Genomic DNA, 22,966 nt, shown 5'->3' with positions numbered 1-22,966 from the left:
TTATATGACAGACACATTTTGATTTAAAAGAATATTCTTTTTTTTTTTACGAAATTTCAAACATATGCTTATCAGGTACATATATCATGTATATACAACTTGAAATATATAAAAAGGGCATTTTATACATGTTTGCTTTCAGGTTTGAACTGTAGAAACAATTTTAAGATTATAGTTTTCGTACCTTAAGTTTTCTCCCCCTTCAGAACATTGGTGGTCCAACCCGTCTTCCAGTCCCTGTACGAAATCTTTTAAATGGGCATGTTCTAGTGCTCTCCAAATATTTTCATTAGAGAAAACGTCAAAAGGGTCCAAATTCATCCTGATGCTTCCACAGAAAAGAACTGGATCCTATGTTTAAAAAGAAATAGGAATATTATTATGTGCATATAATTCGTCTTTTCAGAATATAATGCATTCTGGGTAATTTTTTCAAAAGTGTACAACAAAACGTCGTGATTGGTTGAAAACGTCCAAAGCAATGGAAATTCAACCATTGTCGTGACGTTATTTAATGATGGTGAACGAACAATGAGATTACCCATAGTCCTTTAGTTTCTGAAAAGGCGAATTTAATAACTGAAAGTTTCGTTGACAGGAAATTCATAAAGAATGACTACAGAAAATGTCTAGGATAGTTGAAACTACAGTTTAAAACTTTTCTCCACGTTTTGTTTATAATTTCACTAAATAAAACATAATCAATCTCGACATTTTAAATTACAATAGTATATACCTAAATGAAACTTGATAGGCTTTTAAGACATAAAGAAAAAATCAGAAAGGAAAGAAACATATATTTGAGGTCAGTTTCCTACCAAAAGTTTCTTTCTAATTTGATTATTTGAAAATAATAAATGTTTCTTTGGAAATCATACTTGAAGTGTAATGCTGACTACTGAGCGGAGAATACCTATTGTTTCTGAATGTGCTACATAACACTTTAGGAAAATAGCTCTTTACAATTATGCTGAACGTTTTAATCATACGTCAAACTTCTATACATTTAATGAAAATTCCGATATAGTGTCTGGCTATATTTTTGTCTTGGTAAATATTGTAATTTGTTAAAATTAAACCAGGAAAATTAAGATTAATCAATGTGTTTAGTACCACCTTAATATAAATGAAATTTGAAATTAATATTATGGAACATCAGATGATTTCTGCTCTAATTTATGATAAAATCTCACCTGTGGTATTATTGTGATCTTTGATCTCAAATCGTGAAGCCCAATTGTAGAAATATCGACCCCATCGATAACTATATCACCTTGTGCCGGTTCAAGTATTCTAAACAGAGCCATTGTCAATGATGACTTTCCTGCTCCAGTCCTTCCAACTATTCCAATCTGCAGTCAAGTGAAAAAAATATAAAGGAGTAAAAAGGAAATTAACTTGTATATAACACTAGTATGTATGATAATAGTCCTGACAATATTACAAGCATGTTCGTATTTCAATATTAAAACGTGTTTTTTATAATCAAAGAGTTTATAATAGATGTCAAGCTTAGACTTAAATATGTTATAAAGGTGTTGCGTCTCAATTATTCTTATCAGCGGTACTCAATTTATTATTTGAAAAGCAAAATAAAATGCAGACATACACTTAAGATCATATAATAACCATTGGGATCTCGCTAACATGTTTAACCCCGCCACATTATGTATGTATGTAACTGTCCCAAGTCAGAAGCCTGTAATTCAGTGGTTTGTCGTTTGTTTGTGTGTTACATTCTTTTTTCGTTCAATCTTCGTACATCAATAAGGCCGTTAGTTTTCTCGTCTGAATTGTTTAAATTGTTATTGCGGGGCCTCTTATAGCTGACTATGCGGTAAAGGATTTATTCATTGTCGAGATCCTACAGTGACCTATAGTTGTTAATTTTTGTGTCATTTTGGTCTCTTGTAGAGAGTTGTCTCATGGCAATCATACCACATCGCCTTTTTTTTTTTTATTTATATCAAGTAAATAGTAAACATTGTCAAATGAAATATTGAAACAATATAGTTTTATATGCATGTCTAATAATGACAAGATAGCGTACAGTTATGGAACGCCACAGCTGTCTTATATGGAGCTCTGATATTACTTTATGTTGTTTTGTCTTTACTTAATATGGTTTTGACATTACGTAATGATGTTTTAATATAAATCAATATGGAATAGTCATTACTTAATGATATTTCGATATTACACGATATGGTTTCGTTTTGACTTGATATAGTTTTGTCATTACTCAATATGGTTTTGTCATTACTCGATGTGGTTTCACCATTATTTAATATGGTTGTGTCATTAGTCAATGTGGTTTTAACATTACTTGATGTGTATGTGACTTAACGTAATGTAGTTGTTTCATTACATGATGTGGTTTTGTTATTTCGTAATGATGATTTGTCTATTCTTTATATGGTTTTAACATTACGTAATGATGTTTCAAAATTTGACGATTTTACGCTACTTGATGTGTTTGTTTCATTATTTGATGTGGTCTTGTCATTCTTTGATGTGGTCCTGTCATTCTTTGATGTGGTTATCCCATAACTTGATGAGGTAAAACCACGTGACCAATTCGGAAAAACCTGTACCTTGAATGGTCTAATTATTGTTCAAATTAAAGTTCGAGTTACTGTTTGAATTAAACTTTGAGTTAGTTTTCGAATTCAAGTCATGCTTAGAATTAAAGTTCCAGTTAGCATTGAGTTTTGAGTTGGACTTCGAGTTTGAGTCACATTTAAAGGCAGAGTTCTAGTTACAAGTTTGAATTTGAGTCACTTCTTGAGGTAGAGTTTGAGTAAGATTCGAATTTAAGTCTCATTTAGATTAATTAAGATTTCGAGTTGAAATTCGAGTTATTTTATATGTCTTTTTGAATTCCTAATTAAATTTTCCATCGCGGAACAAGGGCTTTTGCTCGGGCTTCCGATAAGAGGGCTCCGGGATATGCGTACTAAATTAACAATGTTGTAGTATACAAAACGCAACATATGAGTTGAAATAAAGTTAGATGTGGTGTGATTGCCAATGAGACAACTATCCACCAGAGTTTAAATGCAGTGGGTGTAAGAACTCATAAATAGGCAACCGTACAGCCTTCAGCACTCCAAATAGTCAGCTACAAAAGGCCACCATGCACTATGTGAAAAAAAAATCAATTTTTTAACAGATTTCAATATGTCGTTTGTTGAAAGTGCTTAATGGGTATCACCAAAGTTTAAATTCAAATTAAAGTTCGAGTGGTTGTTCAGAGTTTTTTGGTATGAAAAAGGGGAACGGCAGACAATAATAAAAAAATTAAATCCTAAAAATTTTATAGTATTTCGGACATAATTGGAATATCCCCAAACCACTTGGTCCTGTTATTTGATCCGAAGTTCTCAAATAGAAGCAGTATTATAATAAATTTGTAAAATAGTCCACGGAACGCCTGATATTGCTGCTTTCAGTGTAAAAGCGTAATGTTGATGGGCTGAACATTCATCGATCAAAAAAAATAAATTAAAAAATGTTTTTCTGTAGATGCTTTTTCTTGATATTGAGGAAAAACTCATGTACAAGTTTTAAAACACTTCATGGAGGTAATAAATTTATCTTGTCGAAACAGTTTAATTCGGTTTTATTTAACTAAAACAAAACTGTATTGTTTTAAACAATGAGCAAAACCCATACCCCATAGTAAGCTACAAAAGGTCGCGAAATGAAGCCACTTTCGACGACGTTGTTGTGTCTCATTGCCGTTACATTGATGTCGCAGGCTCGACACAAATCAAAAGACTAATACTTTTTTGTTAACAAATGAGACACTTCAAATCAACTCACATTTAAGTCACAGGAAAATCGGCGGAGGGGGGTTCGGACTAAGCGACAAAGCGTCAATACTATAAAATAAGAATTCTCCGATTTTTTTTAGCGTTAATGGTCATTTGAACAAATATACGAATATCAATCTTTTACTTTTAATCCATTGAATTCTCTGATCTACCTGGAATATCTGTTTCACATGTGACGACGAACATGTTCCAGTTGTCGTAACCGTAATACCTTCATCTTTTACTCGAATGTGAACTTCCAAATTAAACCAAATCACTCAGTTTGTAATTTCGCGAATAACACGACGGGTGCCACACGTTGCGCAGAATCTCCTGACCTTTCTGGGGAACCCGAGATCACACCGATGGCTTTAAATTACCCAGTCATACCGATCTATTGAGTCAGCCAATTGAAACTGTTTTTTAAGCTACCGCAACTTTACCGCAACTGAAAGTTGGGGGCATAGTGGTTAACATCTGTCCGTCCGTCGGTCTTTCCGTCCCATTATGGGTATATAGTTATTCCGCATAACCTCTCCAACAGTTTGAATCCTAAGAAGTTTTCTCTTTACTGTCTGTTTGTACATATATTGAAGGTGTGATGCATGTGGTCAGGGTTTAATTTTTATTATTATGTGCTCTTTTTGGGAGAATGTTGAACTTTATCATTTTTGGGAAATTTACTTGCATAAGTAGGGCGTTTCCAGATAACTCCTACAGTTTGAATGCTTGGACTTTAACCCTCTGCTAGCTGTTTGTACATGTATCGAAGGTGTGCATGTGGTCAGGGTTTTTTCTTTTTATTATTTTTCCTTTTTTGGAAGAAAATTTGACCTTTGTCCTTTTTGGGGTATAAGCGGTTAAATGAGTGGAGTGCGGGGGCATCACTTTGTCTAGTTTACATTTTTTCTCGTGTTGTGCTGTTACACTATTGTTACAGTCCGATATTTGCTCACATACATGTTAAACTCCGCCCCGTGCACTTTCTTTATGTACCTGCCCCAAGTCAGGAGCATGAAGTCCAATTGTTATCGTTGTACATATATGTGTCATATTTTTTTTTGTAAAATAGACCGTTAGTTTTTTCGTTGGATTTTTTTTTCACATGGTGCATGTTGGCCTTTTGTAGCTGACTATACGGAGTGTTGAAGGCTGTATGGTTGCCTATTTATGATTTCTTACATCCACTGCATTTAAACTCTGGTGGATAGTTGTCTCATTGGCAATCACACCACATCTAACTTTATTTCAACTCATATGTTGCGTTTTGTATACTGCAACATTGTTAATTTAGTACGCATATCCCGGAGCCCTCTTATCGGAAGTCCGAGCAAAAGCCCTTGTTCCGCGATAGAAAATTTATAATTACGAACTCAAAAAGACATATAAAATAGCTCGAATTTCAACTCGAAATCTTAATTAATCAAAATGAGACTTAAATTCGAATCTTAGCCAAACTCTACCTCAAGAAGTGACTCAAATTCAAAGTTGTAACAAAAACTCTGCCTTTAAATGTGACTCAAACTCCAACTCAAAACTCAATGCTAACTAGAACTTTAATTCTAAGCATGACTTGAATTCGAAAACAAACTCATGGTTAAAGTCAAACAGCAACTCGAACTTTAATTTGAACACTAATTAGATCATTCAAGGCACATACAACATGGAAATCTATCTAAAAATAGAACAGGTTTTTCCGAATTGGTCACGTGGTTTTACCTCATCAAGTTATGGGATAACCACATCAAAGAATGACAGGACCACATCAAAGAATGACCACATCAAATAATGAAACAAACACATCAAGTAGCGTAAATTCGTCAAATTTTGAATCATCATTACGAAATAACAAAACCACATCATGTAATGAAACAACTACTATAACGTTTAAGTCATATACACATCAAGTGATGTTAAAACCACATTGACTAATGACACAACCATATTAAATAATGGTGAAACCACATCGAGTAATGACAAAACCATATTGAGTAATGACAAAACTATATCAAGTCAAAACGGAACCATATCGTGTAATATCGAAATATCATAAGGCAATGACGATTCCCTATTGAATTATATTAAAACATTATTTTGTAATGTCAAAACCATATTAAGAAAAGACAAAATATCATTAAGTAATAATAAAACAACATAAAGTAATATAAGAGTTCCACATAAGACAGCTGTGGCGTTCCATGCACAATAAGCAGTTTCTACCTTTTCACAGGGCAAAATTTTGCAGGTAATTTCTTTTAATACTAAATCAAGGTCCTCTCTGTAGCGAACACAATAGTTGTTCATATCAACACGACCTTCATCCGGCCATGTTGGTTTTGGTTTCGTTTCTTCAATCCGCCATAACGCCTTCATATTATAATATGTTTAAGTTAACATTGTACACAAACACATAATACCACGAACGTATATTAAATGGAATTATTGGGTTTACAGAAAACATTTGACAAGAAATGATAGCTCTTGATAGTGATAATAAAAATATATTCTCTTTTTTATATGTTTGTACGTGTGTGTATGTGTTAGCTTCTGTGTTTGTTAGTCTATATCTTGAGAATCTTGACAGTAAGCAGTATTGATGAGTACCTGTCTAGCAATCTTTTATATAAGCCACCACAGTCGAGTACAACTCGCAACGAGTGGTGTTTGAACTTTCAAACTCCGTGTTGAAAGATGAATATTCAAGAACGTATGGTCCTTAATGTGCATGTGATTACTAGGATTAGTTTTTGTAAGTAACTGGGTTTAAAGCTAGTACCGTATAGCGGGTTATTTTCTCGGGGTGTTAATGTTCGGTTATTTTCGCGGATAGAATAAAATCGCCAAAATAAATTCCGCCAAATTAAAAGTGAACATGCAAAAGGTATTGATAAAATTTTCGAATCCGCCCAAATAATAACCGGCAAAATATTTCGTATACCTTATTTAATGAAAATCGCGAATTTTTAAACCCGCAAAAATAACCCGCTATACGGTACGACTTTGTTTTATTGCAAAATTTAGTCGGTAGATGATTATGAAAAAAATTGAAATCTAGACATTTAGTTGATATTGTTTAATTCATTCCTTATATGTCAAAACTTAAAATGTAATCAAGCAGACATTCGGTAAACGTATAATACAAAAATCCTACTAAAGAAAGATTCAAAACACATTGGTTTAACGAAATTATTGAAAGAGCATATCAAAACCAGTTGCATTATTCTTATATTATGATAATAATTGTGGTATAACTACCAATCAAACACAAAGTTGAAACTAAACAGTTGTAAATGTGCACGACACATTTAGTATACAACACAAATGACGCAGAAACATCCAGTTTTTTGACGAGTTCTAATTACTAAGTTTATAGTTTTTTTTATGAATTGGTTTGTAGAAACTAGTTGTGTCTATAGTTTCTTATGTATTTGTTCGAGGAATCCAGTCGTGTCTAACCCATATTTCATTTGTTTGTTTGTTTCACTTCGAGGTTGAGAATCCATTTTGGTGAATTGATATTTTGTTCTTGTTTAAAGGCAAAAGAATGTAATCGAAAATTTGTTTGTTAATTCTCTCTCCATTTGAATATAAAATTTCAAAAAATCTAAACATACCTCTTTTGGAGTTTCAATGAATTCGGTGACTCTTTCAATACTAACTATGTTGGTTTCAAAATTGGCGTAGTTCATCATAAACCATCGATTAAGATCCTTGATCTAAAGATATGAAACGTTGTTATTGCGCTTAATGACAATGGAGTATATAAACTTGTCAAAATATATTCGTAACAAATATAAAATCCTCATGTGAAATGGTAAATAAACCATCATTGTTAACACGTTAGTACATGTACAGGCATAGGTATGCAAAAAACGCAAAACAAATAACAGAAATATATACACCAACAGAACAACTTAATATAAAAAAATCATGAAAGGGGCACTAGCTGTCAAATTCATGATAACCGATTTTAATCAAATTCTCATATTTGGTTTATGATAATGATTTTTGTGTATTAAATGAGTCAATAAAATAATTTACCTTTATTTCACTTTCAATGTTGACATTATTTTGCTTCAAATAACTTTAAACATACAATTCACATGTTATCTCAAGCTAAGGGGTTAACTTTAACTTCACATGAATACGGAGTCAATGACTTCGAATTATTCACTTGCAGGTGAATAATTCCTAATTAATGTTTTTTAATCTTATTTTGACAAAATTGAACCATACTGGCTGCTAAAAGAGAATTACTATTTCACTTTTTGCATTTCGTTAATGATTGAGCAAGAAATATATATCTCTCTTAGCTAGTGCCCCTTTAAGACAATCAGTGACAATGAGAATTGAGCATGAACATATTTCCCCTAGAAAACTAACTAATGAGTATACACAATGTAAAACGAAAGAACATTAAAGAGCAACAGAACCAGCTCGCAGAGACCAAAATGGCACAGCAATTAACAATTAAAATTAATATGTTTGTTTTGTACGACTCACTGTTGTGCTCCTATTGGCTAATACTTGTAAAATAATTAACTTAGGTAATCTGGACGTTCTGCCTAAAGGTTTTCTGTAATAGCCCAGTAGTCAGCACTTTTTGTGCTCACATGAATTATCATTGATATGGTTATATTTATAAATGTTTACAAAATTTAGAATTTTTGAAATACTAACTAAGGCTTTTCTACCTCATGCATAGATTACCTTAGCTGGATTTGGCAAAACTTTTAGGAATTTTGGTCCTCAATGCTCTTCAACTTCGTACTTTATTTGGCCTTTTTAACTTTTTTGGATTCGAGCGTCACTGATGAGTCTTTTGTAGACGAAACGTGCGTCTGGCGTATATACACAATTTAGTCCTGGTATCTATGATGAGTTTATTTAGACAATTAAAACTTTAAGATAAGATATAAGTGCATTTATATATTAAGTTGTTATCATTTGACTTACTTTATAGGCATACGTAAATGTTAAAGCGGCAATCCCTACAGAGAGATGATCTTTACCAATTAGCGAAAAAATACAGGCACAAAATACTACAATGGCTCCAAGTATATCATTCCTGATGTGTGTCCATCTAGAATAAAGATCATATGTAAAAAATTATAAGATGTTCAATTCATGTAGATTCAATAATATTATGCAAATCTTATCAGGATTTTCTGGTTTGTCAACTCTACGTTTAAAAGTTCAAAACCTTGCTTTGGCCAAGCATATTTTACTTTATTATTAATCACTTACATGTCAACTCAAGATATGTGCTTTGGTCATTTGCATTCGACTGCGATCGTTTCAGAGACCACCATCCTGCCAACTAGAATCATTACTTTCTACATCTCCTTTCGATCAGAGGTATTCGACTCCGATCGTATCAGTGATCACCATCCTGCCAACTAGAATAATGTACTTTCTACATATCCTTTCGATCAGAAGTATTCGACTCCGATTGTATGAGTGATCACCATCCTGCCAACTAGAATCATGTACTTTCTACATATCCTTTCGATCAGAAGTATTCGACTTCGATCGTATCAGTGATCACTATCCTGTCAACTAAAATAATGTACTCCCTTGGGAGTATTCGACATAGAACGTATAAGTGATCACTAGATTTTTATCTCCGCGAATGTTACATGCATTCGACATCAATCTTCCTTGCATATTGACAGAATTGCCAATTATCAACATAATCAAGTCAAAGGTCGATAGTTTTATCTGTTTACTCCAGATGACTTCATCTATAATACTGGTCATCCTGATTGAGCTGTAAAAGAGGGACGAAAGATACCAGAGGGACAGTCAAACTCATAAATCGAAAATAAACTGACAACACCATGGCTTAAAACGAAAAAGACAAACAGACAAACAATAGTACTCATGACACAACATAGAAAACTAAAGAATAAGCAACACAAACCCCACCAAAAACTAGGGATGATCTCAGGTGATCCGGAAGGGAAAGCAGATCCTGCTGTAAGTGGCGTTGACTCACAAACGACCAATGAACCGTGGTATATATATATTACAAAGTTTAAAAAATATTCCATATACCATCGAGACTGACACTGTCCTACTATATTTGAATGTGTAAGTTACAAAAGCCTTAATTAGAAAAGTACTGTAATTTCAGAAATTATTGCGTGCATTTATTAATACGATTTTGTCATTTTAAACTTAAATGTGATTTATTTTTTACAATTTAAAGAAAAATCCTGTTTTATTCCAATAAAATATTTCAAAATACGAGTTTAAATGTTGCGTCTGTCGTATTTTTCGCAATAACAAAAACCTCACAATAATTTCTGAATTTACAGTAATATATAATTATGAAAATAGTATTAACTCACTTTCCTGTTGACCAAATAAGATTAATACAATTACTATAATCATCGCATCGATCTATCAACTCTTGTATAAATCTACTCTCCTGCTGGTATGCTCTTATGGTTGAACAGCCTGATATAGTTTCACCCATATGGGAGTATATTGGTGATCTCGCAGCTGAACTTAATCTTTGCAATTGACGTCGGGTTGGCACTGTTGTTCGCTGAATAAAAGAAGGGAGTTAACTACACTTTACTATAATTCATGTTGTTTATGATTATTTGTGAAAAATTAAGTATTGCTAAAGTTGAACCAAAACAAAACTTTTGAGCATTTCTATCCTTGGTCATCTTTTATTTTTCTACATGTAGGAAAAGTACATAATAAGGACATTGATGACGTTAATGTTATTTGCCAGTTGTTTTTTTTTTAATTGTGTTATCAACTGGCTGTTCGCCGTGACTTCGGCTTTGTTCCGTTGACCGTTTATACCTTAGCATCTTCCTGCCTTTGTTGATTACAAAAACTACTTCTTTGAAAACAAAACGATGGATTGCACTTTAGATAATTTAGGAAAGCCATGTCCTATATCATGTCAGAGTTGTTGCATTAACGGAATAATGCACGGACGATACCAATAAGAACTAATAAACTAAGGTTAGGGATAATTTGTCATTACTCTAGTTTCTTCTTGGTCTATGGTTTCTGATGGAGAATTGTCTCATTAGCTATCAAACCACATTGGATTTTTTTAATACTAGAAACATGAGGGATATGGGTATCCATTCATTACACAGAAGCAGTGCATGCACGTCAAAACACACAGAAACAAAAGGAACAGCCGGTTAACTGTTTACTTTTTTTTTGTGAACACATTTAGACAAACTATGTAGATGTAGAGATAACCTATAAAATATGAATGCAGCTATGTTAAAATATAGAATATACTCACTTGGATGTTCCAAAAAGCTATACTTATTGGTATAACGACCAAAATCATACGAGGTGTCCCACTGCACATGGCCATTACAGCCATGATGAAATAGAAGGCGCTTACTACTACATCTTTGAACATAAATACAATGCGCTCATCAATAGACTCGATATCTTTTGAAAATCTGTTGATGATCCTACCAAGAGGCGTTGAATCAAAAAAACTCATCGGTGACATAAGCACATTGTTAAGTAAATTAGAATGTAGCTTTTTAGCACCATTTATCATAGCAACTTCAACCAATTGTTCTGTTATCAGGATAAGTATGCCTAAAATGATTAAAACACACATTCAGGGTTTGAAGATATATTTTTGCATGTCTCTTTCCATTAATTGAAAGAGACCAACAATTTTTTTATCATTATCAAACATGAGAAATTACACTTCATGTTGCTTGCAAACGGCTTTTCCGAATTGGTCTCTTTTCAAATATTGTTGTCACTTGAAAAAAAATTTCAATAAATACCGAAAATATCTACCCAAATCAAATATGCACGAGAGAGTTTAGTAACTTTATTATTTAACATGATGGAACGGTATTACGGTGTAATACCACCATTGGTTTCCCCTATAATTCTTATTTTTAAAAGGTGCAGAATTAAAAAAAAAATCAAACAAGGACAAAATTTGCGTTTGGCATAAGTAAAGTTAATGTTGCCCAGTACTTCAGACAGAATTTCACATTACATGTCATTCGTTTCATATAAGATAATAACCATCATTGGACGTTTACCAATCAAATGTTTACCCTTTTTTCCTGTATACAAGCTTTAATAACCATTTCACCTCTAGTTACTAAATATTCTCTTGAAAAACAAAATAAAAAAAGGCTGGTGTTTTCAAACACCAACTATATATTTTGATGGATCACAATGTTTACTGCGAGGAAATTTAGGATTATTTTCTACAACTGTCAAATTCAAAGAAAGATCTTTCGACCCTTTTTCGTATGCAAACAGGGGTGATATTCTATGATTTAGTGGTATTACACCTTCAAATCTAGTTTTTCACTAATTTTAAACTTGCCTCTAATCAAGCCTATAGCTCCATACACACCAACTCTCATTTTGATTGATGGTCTGTCCTTTTCGTCAGAAATAGCATCATCGGTTATTTTACATAGCCACACGTCCAAATATATTTCCGCTACGTAATGTGCCATATTAAATGCTAATGCAATAATACATAGTTTCATTCCCATAGCTCGCACATACGACATTATAACACTGACCTTCACCTACCCAGAACAAAAGTACATTTTGCCATTATGTCAAAACAAAGTTTGTTTAGAAATCATAGTTCAGTTGATTTTTTTTTGATTTTTTGTTTCATGTCACAGAACGTTTTAACATCATATACGTTTCTGTCTGTGTTGCATTGTTTGTTTGTTTATTGTAGCACTTCAGTGATTCTGTTGATACGTTGGGATTTTTTCCTATAGTTGATGTGTTTCCCTTAGTTTTAGTTTGGGACCCAAAGTTGTTTTCTTTCAATCCATTTATGACCATTCAAACAGCGGTATACGTCTGTTGTCTTTAGCTACGAGATGTGTTTTTATTTTGCTTTTTGAAGAAATAAATGATGACATAATCTTATAAAGAAATACTTAAAGGTTTAATCTTGGCGAAATAGAAGAAATAAGGATATCTAAACTATTTAAACCAATCATGTCATTTATACAATAAATACATTTTGTGAATAAGTTGCCATTGTTAAAACTAACAACGTTGAAATAAAAAGCGTGTGTTGTATATTACTGTAAATGATAATTTATCTATTTGATGAATTAACTTAAATAAAAATTAATTATTGATATATTTATTTTGCTTTACATTTTATATGCTGTTGATTTATTCTTGATTGCATTAAAAATTACTGACATGAAAACGATATGATCGAGATGAACAACTGTTATATTTTGATGATATGTAGTATTGATATGATTGAGTTAAATAAGATACCGTTCCTGATTCAATGGTCTCATCTTCTATCAGGGTTGCTTTGGTGCATTTTTCCTTATCATTCCTTGTGTTACACATTGATGCCTGTCTCGACAAAGAACGTGATGATTGTCTGCAAGAAAAGGTAAAATAACGAATAAACAAATTCAAATGGAAAGGTGCATATCAAATAGCAAAATTAAAAGCTCAAAAACATCAAACATTTCAAAAGAATGAAAATAACTCTCACATTTCTGACTTGATACAACCATTTCCTTATATAGATTTAATTCTGTTTGACAACTAGCTGCGCCTCTCATTTCGTATATAATTGTTTTCCGTCCTTTTCATCTTACACATTATGTCAAAATGTACAGTGTTATTAAATATGCTGTTGGTTGATTCTTGATTGCATTAAAATTTACTGAAATAAAAATGATATGATCGAGATCAACAACAATGTTATATTTTGACGATATCTATAACTGTGTTTACAATTGATTGAACACAATTTGATGATGTGTGTATTTATCATTTTAAACATTTCACATGTTTAGTATTTGATGGAGTGTTTTTTAATCATACCACCTCTTTTTTTCCATACAAATTATAAAGGTTATGTTGGTTTTGATAAATTATGTTAGATAAAGAACAACCTTATATATAAAAAAAGATGTGGTTTGATTGCCAATGAGATAACTCTCAATAAGAGACCAAAATGACATAGAAATTTACAACAATGCGTCATCATACGGCCTTCAACAATGATTAAAGTTCCTACCGCATAATCAGCTATGAAAGTCCCCGAAATGACAATGTAAAACAATTATTACGAGCAAAGTAAATATGAAATACAAAACGAAACGACAACCACTGAATTACAGGCTCCTGACTTGGGACAGGCACATACATACATAATTTGGCGGGTTTAATCATGTTAGCGGGATACCAATCCTCCCCTAACCTGGGACAGTGGTACAACAATACAACATAAGAACGATATATAAAATCAGCTGGAAATCGTTAACTAATCAAATAGACAAAAAAATACAAGTGTATAATGTAAGTCTCCATTTTCCTTTAAGAATTTATTGATAAGGAATTTCTTTTTAGTAATGAAAAATAGAAACAAAAAGCCTCTTTTTTATCAAATTGACATATATTCAGAAACATATACGAATCATCGTCAGTTATATGTCTACCATAAACGTTCCATGATGAAGCTACATCCTATGATCAACACGAAAAAAACTTGTGAAATGTTAATAACCAACATTTTACAGTTATTCAATAGTGACATGACCAAGGGGTCAAAAATGTTATAAATAATCAATCATCTGATAAAGACAAGAATCAAAAAGCGCACACAGTTAATAGTATATACCGATTCCAATTTAGCCTCAAATATCCGCTTCTCTACGAATATATGCATTATGTTTAATTCTGTATGTTGGCTCTGTTTCAACAGCTTACTGCCTTTAGAAAATCTTACCTATTCAATTCAGTGCTTTTGCTTTCGTCATCCACGCACATTTTGTTTATAATATCATCTAAGGGGTCTGGGTTGTACATACTTATGTCGTCTAACCACTGTAAATGTTGATTGGAAGTATGATACAATTTATCATGTAAGGAACTATTCAAATATTTTGTATTACAATGAGGATCTGCCGACTGTTGTCTGAGAAAGTTTTTCTTCAACAAATTTTTTTCTATGGATTCATTTTCTAATCCATTATCCGTCGTCTTTTTATGTATTTCAGAGTGACGTCTAAGTAATGATGGTCTTTCAGAGTGACGTCTTAGTATTGAGGGTCTAGACTTGTATGATTCCTCCTCACTTGATTCCAATCTTTTCAAGTGTGCTATCTCCGACAGCTGTCTATAAAGAGTATAAATTATATATGATTTACTCTAATTATTGATATGGTATCTAAAATATAAAATATGTTTATGTTTTAAATTTTCATTAATAGCGCACTATTCATTGCATTTTTTTCATATCTTGTGTCTTTATTAACATAATAAGGTTTGAAACTTGCTATTTATTGTAGTATACATTCCTTTTCAAATGATATCATAGTTTTATTGAAATTAAAACTAAAACAATTATTAAAAAGTGAAACAATGTTAACAATGACAATAACATTGAGATGAAGTTCTAAACCTCATTAGTTCTGATGAACTTCCGCTTCTCTCTAGTTCGGATGCAACTTCTGCTGTTAATTCAAGTGCTGTAAAAAATTAATGATACACATTACTAAATATTAAAAAAAGATAGCGATTAACGAAAATGTATAGGGTAGGCATTCATGTGAAATTAATGAACTTTAAAGAAATGATTGTTTATTTCACAGCAACTATATCATAAATTATTGGACAAAACAATGTACAGTTATACCCTTCCTTAAGGGAGGAACTAACGCAGTGTATTCCCCTCCCGTGTGATGGAAATACAATAAACAGTCCCCCAAAACAAAAGTTTCGCAAAAAATTAGAAAAACAAAAAACAATCAAATGTATGATATGTTTATAACAATGAATTAATATCCATTGATCAATTACAAAACTCATAAATTTTATATGTTTTCGAAATAACTGCTTCAGTTCTGCAATGTTAAAAACTGTTCCAACGAAAATCGTATGTTGTAACGGTTTCGGGTGAATGGCGTAATGGTTTGAGATGTATGGTGCAATAGTTTAAGTAGTATGGTGGGATGGTTTCGGGTGTATGGTGTAATGGTTTGAGATGTATGGTGTATTGCATTGTAATGGTTTGAGATGTATGGTGTAATGGTTTAAGTAGTATGGTGGGATGGTTTCGGGTGTATGGTGTAATGGTTTGAGATGTATGGTGTAATGCATTGTAATGGTTTGAGATGTATGGTGTAATGGTTTGAGATTTATGGTGTAATGGTTTGAGATGTATGGTGTAATGGTTGGAGATGTATGGTGTAATGGTTTGAGATGTATGTTGTAATGGTTTGAGATGTATGGTGTTATGCATTGAAATGGTTTGAGATGTATGGTGTAATGGTTTGAGATCTATGGTGTAATGGTTTGAGACGTATGATGTAATGGTTTGAGATGTATGATGTAATGGTTTGAGATGTATGGTGTAATGGTTTGAGATGTATGGTGTAATGGTTTGAGATGTATGGTGGGATGATTTTATATGGTGCATGGCATACGGATTTAATGTGTCTGGAAAATGGTTACGGTGCATGGTAAAATAGTTTAATGGGTATGGTATAAATGTTTTGAGGTGTATGGTGTTAAGGCTTAAGTGCATACTATAATAGCTTAATGTTTATGATGTAATGGCATTTACTGTATAGTGTGATAGTGTAAGTTATATGGTTTAATGGTTTAAGTTGTATGTTGTAATGGTGTTCGGGTTATTGTGTTATGTGGTAATAGTGTAATAGTTTAAGGTTTATGGTGTAATGGCTGAAGGTTCATGGTGTATGCTATATAGTAAATGGTATATTGTTCATTGTACATGAGGAATGATTTAGCATTTTTAACTTCAAGTAAACTTTAGAGTGAAAAAGCAATGAAGCAAGCTATTTCTTGACACACACTACTAGATTTATGTGGGAAATTTTAAACGGTGCGCATTTATTGCGATTCAGAGTCGAAAAGGGATTAAGGAAAGGGTGTGTGGAATTTTATTTTGTTTAATCTTGTATGATGAAGCTGTATCGTATTAGTTTGACGTTTACTCCCCTCAAGCACTTTATGACCTTTATTTAAGATTTAACAAAGATTAAAAAATAATTTCTAAACAGAATTATACCTTCTTGTTCTTCTTCTGGATCCCCACTTGTCAGTTCTTCTATCATGTATATTTTCAAAAATTTTGCAAACGCGCCATCATGTCCGATGAGTTCCGTAAATGATCCTATTTCTCCTATTTTACCATCAACTAGTGTGATTATCATATCCATATTTCTCAGAAAACTAAGTCCGTGTGTTACAAGTATTCTTGTCTGCAATTGAATATATAAAATATAATTGGGAATGGAAATGGGGAATGAGTCAAAGAGACAACAACCCGACCATAGAACAGATCTAGACAACAGCAGAAGGTCACCAACAGGTCTCCAATGCAGCGAGAAAGAAATTACCGCACACGGAGGCGACCTTCAGCTGGCCCCTTACCAAATATATATACTAGTTCATTGATAATGAACGCCATACTTAACTCAAAATTGTACATAAGAAACTAAAATCAAAAATAATACAAGACTAACAAAGGCCAGAGGGTCCTGACTTGGGACAGGCACAAAAATGCGGCGGGGTTAAACCTCAACCCTCCCCTATATCTCTAGCCAATGTAGAAAAGTAAACGCATAACAATACGCACATTAAAATTCAGTTGAAGAGAAGTCCTAGTCTGATGTCAGAAGATGTAACCAAAGAAAATTAACAAAATGACAATAATGAATGTGAAATACCTGAACGTATAAGAAGTCTGCATGTTGAACTAAATTTACGAATGATATCCTTTTACCGATGATAAAATTAGTAAACGCTTTGACTAGTTTGTGATATCGAAAACCCTGGTGTAATATTTTTTCAGAAATACATAAATTTATCTTGTTAAAATCTAAAACATTGTTACATAAACGCGCGAATTGCACAAATTCAGATATATAAACACCGTAAGATGGTGACAAGAGAACGTCATATTCATTACACATTACATATTCAAAGACTGATGTTTCAATAAGCTTGTATTATAGTTTTTGATGAAACATATGAGATATATTAACAACCAAAATATGATTATGGGGGGTGTATTGCCTTTATAGACCTATTAACATTTCCTACTTTTTAATTTCTTTGTAATTTTGTTTAAAGTTTGTGTCTTCTATATAGAATACCAGGACAGTGACCATTATTTTCTTTCTACTCTAATTATAAGTTCTGGTATTTAACTACTGCAAACTCACAACTAGTTTAAGAGCTTTAAAGCTTGTTTTATTTTCTCGCAGAGCAGGGCCATCATTATAATCAATAGATCTGCACAAAACATGCATTGATGTACAACACATAAAGCACTAACTAACAGAATATAAAAAGTATATACATTTGTAGTTAGACAATTATGTGAAGACTATTATGCATTTTGCATTTCAGTGTCCCATACTAGAATATTCATTTACCTTTGATTATTGCTGACCTGATTAATTTTATGAGATACGTATCGTTGAATGTTTTGTATTGTGTAGTTTTACAAGACCTAGGACATCCCTAGTACGGTCATACTCATAAATGTGTAATACCAACATCTGTTTTCCCAAATTAGCCTTTTTGAATATGTCATTTTCAAAAAAGTGTGTAGAATTTATTTTTGTATCAAATTTAGAAATACGTACTTGAGTATATTTTTCTCCTGTCTAGTACTTAGACAATTTTTCACATCACATTGCATTGCATTTACGCAAATAACCATCACTTGAAGTTAACCAATCATATTTTTATCCCTTTTTTCCCGGTACACAAACTTTAGTTATTATTTAACTTAAATTTCAAGAATATTCTATAAAAAAGCCAAATAAAAAAATAATGATGCTTCGAAACATCCAAGACATATTTTATGAATCATAATTTTAATGATGCAATGAAATGTATGATTATTTTCCTATAACTGTCAAATTCAAGGAAATATTTATTTCGTATGCAAACGAATATGACGTACTGCGATTTAGTGGTACTATGTATTACAGTACCACCACTTTTAACATAATTTTGATTTAGTGGTACTATGTATTACAGTTAAATACACTTTTAACATAATTTTGATTTAGTGGTACTATGTATTACAGTTAAATACACTTTTAACATAATTTTGATTTAGTGGTACTATGTATTACAGTTAAATACACTTTTAACATAATTTTGATTTAGTGGTACTATGTATTACAGTTAAATACACTTTTAACATAATTTTGATTTAGTGGTACTATGTATTACAGTTAAATACACTTTTAACAGAATTTTGATTTGGTGGTACAATGTATTACAGGTAAATACACTTTTAATATAATTTTTATTTATTCGAAACACTTAGTCTATTGAACTCCCAGGTAAATATATCCTCGGTTGTAGTGGGTATACACTTTTTAAAATTATTGATATTTTTCAATGTTTTCTAACTTTAAATTCTATTTTGCCTTATTAGATTCGATCGCCACTGAAAAACTCTTGTTTGATGAAATCATGTCTGAAATACCTAAACAATTAAGCTTGTTATCACTGATGGATCAACTGGTACATACCTTGTCCTTTAAAATGCCACTTGGACCTATAACTGAATCGAAAATATGTTTACCAACGTGTGAATCTACAGCACTAAGTGGGTCGTCAAGGAGATATATATCCGCATCTTTATACAATGCTCGTGCTAAGTTTACTCTTTGTTTTTGACCTCCACTTAGATTGATGCCCTTTTAAATAAAATGAGTATTCTAAATCAGGATATGTTTATTCATTTTAATGAGTATCTGCAGTTTTAACATATTTTTTTAGGTATGGTATATTCATGAACATTTAAAAAGATTTTGAGAGATGCTGAATAAAGGCAACAGTAGTATACCGCTGTTCAAAACTCATAAATCCATGGACAAAAAACAAAATCGGGGTAACAAACCAAAACCGAGCGAAACTTGTAATCAACAGAAAATCGAAATACATAGAAAAATTAGAATATAGATTACTAAATCCCGTCCTCATTTATAATCAAAATCTTTAACTCAAAGTTGTGCGAAATAAAATACGCAAACAACAAACGACAACATTTTGATTTTCAGTTTTGTTTTCTATTTTTACTAAAAAAATTGAAAACAACACGTTTAATAATTTCTTGCGTCCGAAGCGCTTTTCTGGATTTACCTTCATCAGAAACGATCAAATCCAAACATTTGAAATACGAAGATGTCTAAGTACCGAAACCGTTGAAGAGCTATATGTCAAAAATACCTAAAATAAATAGCCTAATTCATCTAAAGCCAACTTTTGCTGAGTACTAAATGCGCCAATATTTTATGTATTACTGCAAAGAAAAATATTGTTTTTAGAAGTTATAGATCTTAAAAAGAAGAGATAACAACTGCATATTTTACTTTTTCGCCGATTTCCGTTTGATCACCAGCAGCAAATATTTCTAAGTCTGTTCTTAGAGATGTTGCATCAATTATTTGCTCATATTCCTTCTTCTTCAGTTGATCACCGAATAACACATTGTCCTGTAATGTTGCATTCATTATCCATGCTTGCTGAGCAACATATGCAACCGAACCCTGAAGAGAGACATGATATTGAAATACATAAAGTGATTTAAAACGTAAGGAGCCCCTTATCAATGTCAACATCCATTATGATAGTAATTCAGAAAATATAAAAATAATAAGATGTGGCATGATAACCAAAGAAACAAATATCCATCCAAGCCAAAAAGAAATTTGAAAAGAGAGGATAAAGATAACAGATATTTGTGTAGATATGTGGTTAAAAATTCGTAAGAGTTCCGATGAACCCAGTAACTGGCCTACTTTAGCTGTTAATCGCCAGTTCAACAAAAATGAGGAAAAAAACTAATAAAAATGTTCCTCTCTAATGAAGGTGTCCCTACGTACCTTACCATTGATGTTTGCTGTATCCGAATCCATTTCACCAAGAAGAGACTAAGGAATGAAGATTCGCCTACGTACCTTTACATTGATATTTGCTGTATCCTCTCAATTTCACCAAGAAGAGACGTAAGGAATGAAGATTTTCCTACGTATCTTTACATTGATGTGTGCTGTTTCCGTCTCCATTTCACCAAGAAGTGACGATACAAATAAAGATTTGCCTACGTACCTTTACATTGATGTTTGCTGTATCCGTCTCCATTTCACCAAGAAGTGACGTTACAAATGAAGATTTGCCTACGTACCTTTACATTGATGTTTGCTGTATCCGTCTCCATTTCACCAAGGAGAGACGTAAGGAATGAAGATTTTCCTACGTATCTTTACATTGATGTGTGCTGTTTCCGTCTCCATTTCACCAGGAAGTGACGTTACAAATGAAGATTTCCTACGTACCTTTACATTGATGTTTGCTGTATCCGTCTCCATTTCACCAAGGAGAGACGTAAGGAATGAAGATTTTCCTACGTATCTTTACATTGATGTGTGCTGTTTCCGTCTCCATTTCACCAAGAAGTGACGTTACAAATGAAAATCTCCTACGTACCTTTACATTGATGTTTGCTGTATCCGTCTCCATTTTACCAAGAAGTGACGTTACAAATGAAGGTGTACCTACGTACCTTTACATTAATGTTTGCTGTATCTGTCTCCATTTCACCAAGGAGAGACGTAAGGAATGAAGATTTTCCAGATCCTACAGATCCAACTACGGCAATGAGTGATCCTTCTGGTATCTTCAGGTTTATGCTACAATAACAATAATACATTTAATAGTTATCAAAGATACCAGGATTATAATTTAGTACGCCAGACGCGCGTTTTTAACATATATCAATATTAGTAACGCAGCGACAAGGTTTGGTACCATTGAAACGTTTAATCCCGCTGCAAATGTTTGCACCTGTTCTAAGTCAGGAATCTGATGTACAGTAGCTGTCGTTTGTTTATGTAATTTATACGTGTTTCTCGTTTCTCGTTTTACACGTCTAGTAATTTAGCACCCTATATAGCTTGTTGTTATGTGTGAGCCAAGGCTCCGTGTTGAAGGTCGTACATTAAACTATAATGATTTACTTTTATAAATTTTTATTTGGATGGAGAATTATCTCTTTGGCACTCATACTACATCTTCCTATATCTACAGATGTACAAAATTTAGTTTGTTTGGTATGCATTTGTTACAGACGGTCGGGTTAAGCCTCATTAGAGCTGAATTTATGTCCTTGTTTGTATAATTTACCGACTTTTGATTAAGATTATTTATATATTGTTACTCATTTATGAGCCTTCTCTATCGATTCCATGTATGTTGTATATCTAGGTGTTTCCATTTTAATAGTTATTGTACAACTTATATCAGTTGATTAATAAATGGTCCTAAAAGAGGGACAGTCAAACTCGTAAATCAAAAATAAACTAACAACGTCTGGCTAAAACTGAAAAACAATAGAACACATGACACAACATAGAAAACTAAGGAATCAGCAACACGAACCCTACTAAATACAAGGGGTGATCTCAGGTGTTCCGGAAGGGTAAGCAGATCCTGCTCAATATGTGGCACCCGTCGTGTTGTTTATGTTATCAAAAATCCGGTACATAGTCTAATTCAGTAGGTCACATTCATGAAAGGGAATGGGATTGTAGTTACGACGTAAGTAACATATCCTATATCATTTGTGAAACTGGTCTTCCATAGTTATCAAAGGTACCAGGATTATAATTTAATACGACAGACGCGCGTTTCGTCTACATAAGACTCATCAGTGACGCTTAGATCAAAATAGTTATAAAGCCAAACAAGTACAAAGTTGAAGAGCATTGAGGACCCAAAATTCAAAAAATTTGTTGCCAAATACGGGTAAAGTGATCTTTTCCTGGAATAAGAAAATCCTTAGTTTTTGAAAAATTCAAAATTTGGTAAACAGAAAATTTATACAAATGACCATATAATTGATATTCATGTCAACATCGAAGTGCTGGCTACTGGGCTGGTGATACCATCGGGGACGAAACATCCACCAGCAGTGGCATCGACCCAGTGGTGTAAATAGTTATCAAAGGTACCAGGATTATAATTTAATACGCCAGACGCGCGTTTCGTCTACATAAGTCTCGTCAGTGACGCTAATATAACGGTCAATCAACTTGTGATGGCGTCCGAGAGAATTATAAATTTTCTAT

At 32.7% G+C, this 22,966-nt stretch overlaps 1 protein-coding gene across 1 annotated transcript in view; it reads right to left on the bottom strand.

Annotated features, from left to right (window-relative positions):
- Positions 1–22,966, bottom strand: part of LOC143046504 (multidrug resistance-associated protein 1-like) — a 49,856-nt gene that overhangs the window by 1,590 nt on the left and 25,300 nt on the right. The window contains exons 17-31 of the mRNA XM_076219660.1: positions 21,403–21,529; positions 20,210–20,386; positions 19,367–19,534; positions 16,879–17,071; positions 15,247–15,313; positions 14,572–14,961; positions 13,101–13,212; positions 12,131–12,376; positions 11,098–11,418; positions 10,169–10,368; positions 8,772–8,898; positions 7,430–7,531; positions 6,036–6,182; positions 1,194–1,352; positions 185–351 (exon numbers count right to left, since the gene is read on the bottom strand). Of these exons, the coding sequence (XP_076075775.1) occupies positions 185–351; positions 1,194–1,352; positions 6,036–6,182; positions 7,430–7,531; positions 8,772–8,898; positions 10,169–10,368; positions 11,098–11,418; positions 12,131–12,376; positions 13,101–13,212; positions 14,572–14,961; positions 15,247–15,313; positions 16,879–17,071; positions 19,367–19,534; positions 20,210–20,386; positions 21,403–21,529 (2,703 nt within the window). The remainder of the gene's footprint in view (positions 1–184; positions 352–1,193; positions 1,353–6,035; positions 6,183–7,429; positions 7,532–8,771; positions 8,899–10,168; positions 10,369–11,097; positions 11,419–12,130; positions 12,377–13,100; positions 13,213–14,571; positions 14,962–15,246; positions 15,314–16,878; positions 17,072–19,366; positions 19,535–20,209; positions 20,387–21,402; positions 21,530–22,966) is intronic.

The sequence above is a fragment of the Mytilus galloprovincialis genome, chromosome 9, assembly GCF_965363235.1.
Source record: "Mytilus galloprovincialis chromosome 9, xbMytGall1.hap1.1, whole genome shotgun sequence".
Taxonomy (NCBI): Eukaryota; Metazoa; Mollusca; class Bivalvia; order Mytilida; family Mytilidae; genus Mytilus; species Mytilus galloprovincialis.
This window is presented reverse-complemented; position numbering and strand designations above follow the sequence as displayed.